This window comes from Thunnus albacares, chromosome 19 (assembly GCF_914725855.1).
Source record: "Thunnus albacares chromosome 19, fThuAlb1.1, whole genome shotgun sequence".
In the NCBI taxonomy this organism is placed as follows: Eukaryota; Metazoa; Chordata; class Actinopteri; order Scombriformes; family Scombridae; genus Thunnus; species Thunnus albacares.
In genome coordinates this window covers 29,776,531-29,780,905 of record NC_058124.1, presented here as the reverse complement: position 1 = coordinate 29,780,905, position 4,375 = coordinate 29,776,531, and the positions used below count along the sequence as shown (strand labels likewise).

The 4,375-nt window shown below is 43.8% G+C and overlaps 1 protein-coding gene across 1 annotated transcript; it reads right to left on the bottom strand.

Moving 5' to 3' along the window:
• Window positions 1-519: 519 nt before the first annotated feature.
• LOC122970357 (collagen alpha-1(I) chain-like) lies at window positions 520-2,290 on the bottom strand (the record flags this gene model as incomplete). Its single annotated transcript, XM_044336472.1, is given in 2 exon segments — window positions 520-2,161; window positions 2,164-2,290. Coding segments are annotated over 2 exon segments (474 nt in total), but the record flags the coding sequence as incomplete, so codon positions are not given.
• Between the last annotated feature and the right edge of the window lie 2,085 nt (window positions 2,291-4,375).

The window sequence follows — 4,375 nt, the reverse complement described above, 5'->3', positions numbered from 1 at the left end:
GAGAAAACAGCCACAAACTGTCTCGTCTAATCTCTAACAATTCAATAAGCAGATCAATACAAAGTGAATTTTTTGTGAATTGCAACGCAGAGATTTTGGCGGTTAGACTCTGTCGATGTCGGCCATCTTTATAAGTGTGGGCCCTTATTCCTGTCAGCCGAAGTGTTTCCTATCTGTGCAGCCGAACACAGCAGCTCCTTGATGGACTGTTTCATCCTGACGGTCCCGGTGTTTCCTCCGCTGGCTTCTTCCCACTTTAACCTGAATAACAAACCGGGGCTAACGTTAGCTGGGAGGCTAGCAGAGTGTTAGCCGCAGTATGGCTGGGGGGAAGCACAGCCAGCTAGCCTCTGCTAGCCTCCTAGCTAACGTTAGCCTCGGCTCTCCATGTAGATCCAACCGGGTGGGAAGAAGAGAGAGACAGTCCGCGGAGGGAAGCACAGTCAGGCGGCGGAGGAGAAGGCGACAAATCTTCTTATAATTGGCAGAAATGGCAGATACCGATATTTTATTTAGAGTTTTTATCGGTCGATACCGATGACGTGCCGATAATATCGTGCATCCCTGCTTGACACGGCTCAGATGAGTTCAGAGTTCACAAAAAACTAAAAACACACATCTTGTATTTGCTCATAATAATTTGTATTGTTATATATGTACAAGGTCAAATAAATGTTCTGGTGTTTAAACTGAAAGAAATCTGTTGTTTCTTTTCTATTAGTTTCTGGCCCTACGAGACCAAATACATACATTTGATTCAATATTTAATTTGAACAAACCTCAGTCAGTTCTCTGTCTGCATAACAAGTTCAACAATATACTTTAATTTAAAGTTAATAACTTAATTTAATAACTCCTGAACACTAAGTGATACAGACTTTAATAAACTAGCAGAGGTTTTCCTACATGCTGGTCTGGTTGCTACAACTGTCTGTTTCTGAGATATAAAACATGTTTAAACTTACAGTTTTCTACAGTTTTTACGATGTGAATCTGTAGCAGCTGCATCAAAGGAAAAACATCACAAGTCATTTACTGTGAACATGCAGATGTTGGTACGACCTTCCGTTCCTGCGTCTCCGTTAAACATTACGTAGATTTATCATTTCAGAAAGTGTTCAGCGTGTTTCAGGACATTCTGGATAAATTGGATAATATAAAGATTTAAAGATAAAAAGTTGTGTCTAATTATAATTAGACTTTATTCTGGAAATATTAATAAAGTCTGATTATTACAACAACATTAATTATTACAATAATTCATATTTCAAGAATAAAGTCGACATGTATGACAAAAAAGTTGCAGTATTTTGGGAAAAAGAGATTTTAATACTGTGGTAGTAAACAGCAGCTGGTGCGTTCAAAGACAGTCTGACATCTGAGATTTACGGTCAGCTGCAACATTTAGAAACATGTTTTCAGTCTGTCAGCTGAGTAACGAGCAGACGAGCTCGCTGACTGTTTCTGTCTTTGATAAACTCACTTCACACAGAATATTGGGATGTTTTTTTATTAGCGTGTGTGAAGCTGAACCTGCGCTGACAGTCGAACGTATGAAGCTGCGTCTCAGCTTTGATGTTTCTGCTGCTGCTTTAAACTCGACTCTTCGGCTGCGTTTAAGATGAAAAAGAAACGATTTAAAAGTTGTGGGAGGACGATCAGAGCGAGCTGCTGCTGCTCAGACAGGAAGCAGGAAACACACAGAGGAAGATCTCAGACACACGTTTGTCCATGAAAATAACATCCTGTTATAGATGCTGATCCGCCCAGACCTCATCAATCAATCAGGTGCACCTGGTCAGGGAGGAAGTGGTTCAATGCTCCAGGATCCACAAGCAGAGAGAAGCTTCCTGTTTGTGGACTGCTGGTCCTGCTGGTCCTTCTGGTCCTGCTGGTCCCGCTGGTCCTGCTGGTCCTTCTGGTCCTGCTGGTCCTTCTGGTCCCGCTGGTCCCTCTGGTCCCACTGGTCCCACTGGTCCCTCTGGTCCCTCTGGTCCCTCTGGTCCCTCTAGTCCCCCTGGTCCTTCTGGTCCTTCTGGTCCCTCTGGTCCTTCTGGTCCCGCTGGTCCCTCTGGTCCCACTGGTCCCACTGGTCCCTCTGGTCCCTCTGGTCCCTCTGGTCCCTCTAGTCCCCCTGGTCCTTCTGGTCCTTCTCATCCCGCTGGTCCCACTGCTCCGCTGGTCCCACTGGTCCTTCTGGTCCCACTGGTCCCTCTGGTCCCTCTGGTCCCACTGGTCCCACTGGTCCCTCTGGTCCCGCTGGTCCTTCTGATCCCACTGGTCCCACTGGTCCCTCTGGTCCCTCTGGTCCCGCTGGTCCTTCTGGTCCTTCTGATCCCGCTGGTCCCACTGGTCCCTCTGGTCCCGCTGGTCCCGCTGGTCCTTCTGGTCCCACTGGTCCCTCTGGTCCCTCTGGTCCTTCTGGTCCTTCTGGTCCTTCTGGTCCTGCTGGTCCCTCAGGTCCTTCTGGTCCTTCTGGTTGTTTCTGTGTTGTGATTGTTTATAGTGTTTATTTAGCGTCTTGGTTTGTATGTTTTTGTTTTGGGTATTTTAAAAGGTAAACGGTGGAGTGTTGTTTCCCCCAGAGAGCCGACTGATGGGGGGACGTAACAACAGCCTCAGGTGGTGGTCGTAGTGGTAAAGTGGACTTTAAAACATGCCAGATGCTTGACGTGACTGAACTGTCCAGCTGGAACAGAAAGTGACTCACTGACGCTGATGTGGTTTCAACAAACCTTCTCACAACTAGAGGAAGTGACATCACGTGTGCAAAACTGGATCATTTTTATCTGTTGAAACTTAAACAGTCAAAATGTTTTTGAGAAAATTCTGAATCTAATCACATCATTCTGCTGGTCTCAAGTTTACTGTCAAACACTTTGACGTTTGATCAAACATTTGATTAGAAAATGTTGAGTTTTCAGATCAAATGACAGTAAGAACCTGAACATCACTGCAGACTCACCTGGACTGATCTGAACGTTATTATCTCCCAGCTAGAGAACGTCTGCGTTTGGTAGCACATGAATGAAGGAAATGTGCAACGATGCCAAGTGGCTCATATCAGTTTACACATCGCTGGTGCAGAAATCTGTGTGTTTATGGATAAAGCGTCAGACGTTATCAGTGATATGTTGTAGGAAGGAGCAGTTATCCAGATAGCTAACGTTAGCTACTGGCTGCCATTCATTCATTAACTAGCGTTAGCTTTATTGCTACTTAGCTAGCTAGCTGCTACAAATAAAACATCATTTAGTAACTTTAAGAGACAAAAAGCACTAGAAAGTTTGGTTCTTAGATCACAAATATTACACAGAAACCAGACAAGGAGCAGAGTGTTTGTGTGGAGACGAGAGAAGGAAAATAAAATCCTGCAGCTGGAAAATTCATGTTTTTATCAATAATTCAGAAGTTAGAAGGAAGAAAAAAGGTTTTTGTGTCGTTACCAAAATTCATGACTTTTTTTTTTTTGTCTGGAAAAGCTTTTAGAGGGTAAAAGTCAGAGTGCTGCTGCAGCCACTTTGTGGTTTCAATTATGTCGTCTTTTAACACACACACATACACACACACACACACACACACACACACACACACTTACAACTGTAGTTTCAGTAGTTTAACATCCCTGCAGCAGAGTGACTCAGTGTTGGAGAGCTGCTCTTAAACAGCAGCCGACCTGCAAACTAGCACACACACACACACACACGCACGCACACACGCACACACACACTGTAACACACACACACACACACTGTAACACACACACACACACACACTGTAACATACACACACACCGTGAGAGCAGATTAAATTGCTTGCCCTGTGGGAACACAACATGAGTCACCGTTATTCATGAGAGCTCCTGTGATCTGTGTGTGTGTGTGTGTGTGAGTGTGTGTGTGTGTGTATGTGTATGTGTGTGTGTGTGTGTGTGTGTGTGTGTGTGTGTGTGTGTGTGTTCGTCCACTTCGGTATATAAATGTAAAACCTTCTACACCTGAAGTGAACCTGAAATAATATTTGTCATAAATGAATCATGAAACGTTGTCAGATACCAGCGAAGACTTTCTCAGATTTTTCTCTGCTGTATTTTTATTTGTTAGAAAGAAGCCTCTTAATGTTGCTACGGCAACACACACCTGTGAATTACTTGTGTTCCAGCGGCGTCACATGACATCCTATCAGGTGATCAAAAACACTGAAACTAAACAACCAACCGATGTTTCTCCAAACTTTAAAGCACAAATATTCAGCACATGTCATGGTCAGCTGCAGGAAGCTTCCTCGTAAACGTATACGTAACACCTCAGATTTTATGATTTAAATATTTTACACATTGTGCAAAAACAAAACTTCTAATTGATTGATTGATTGA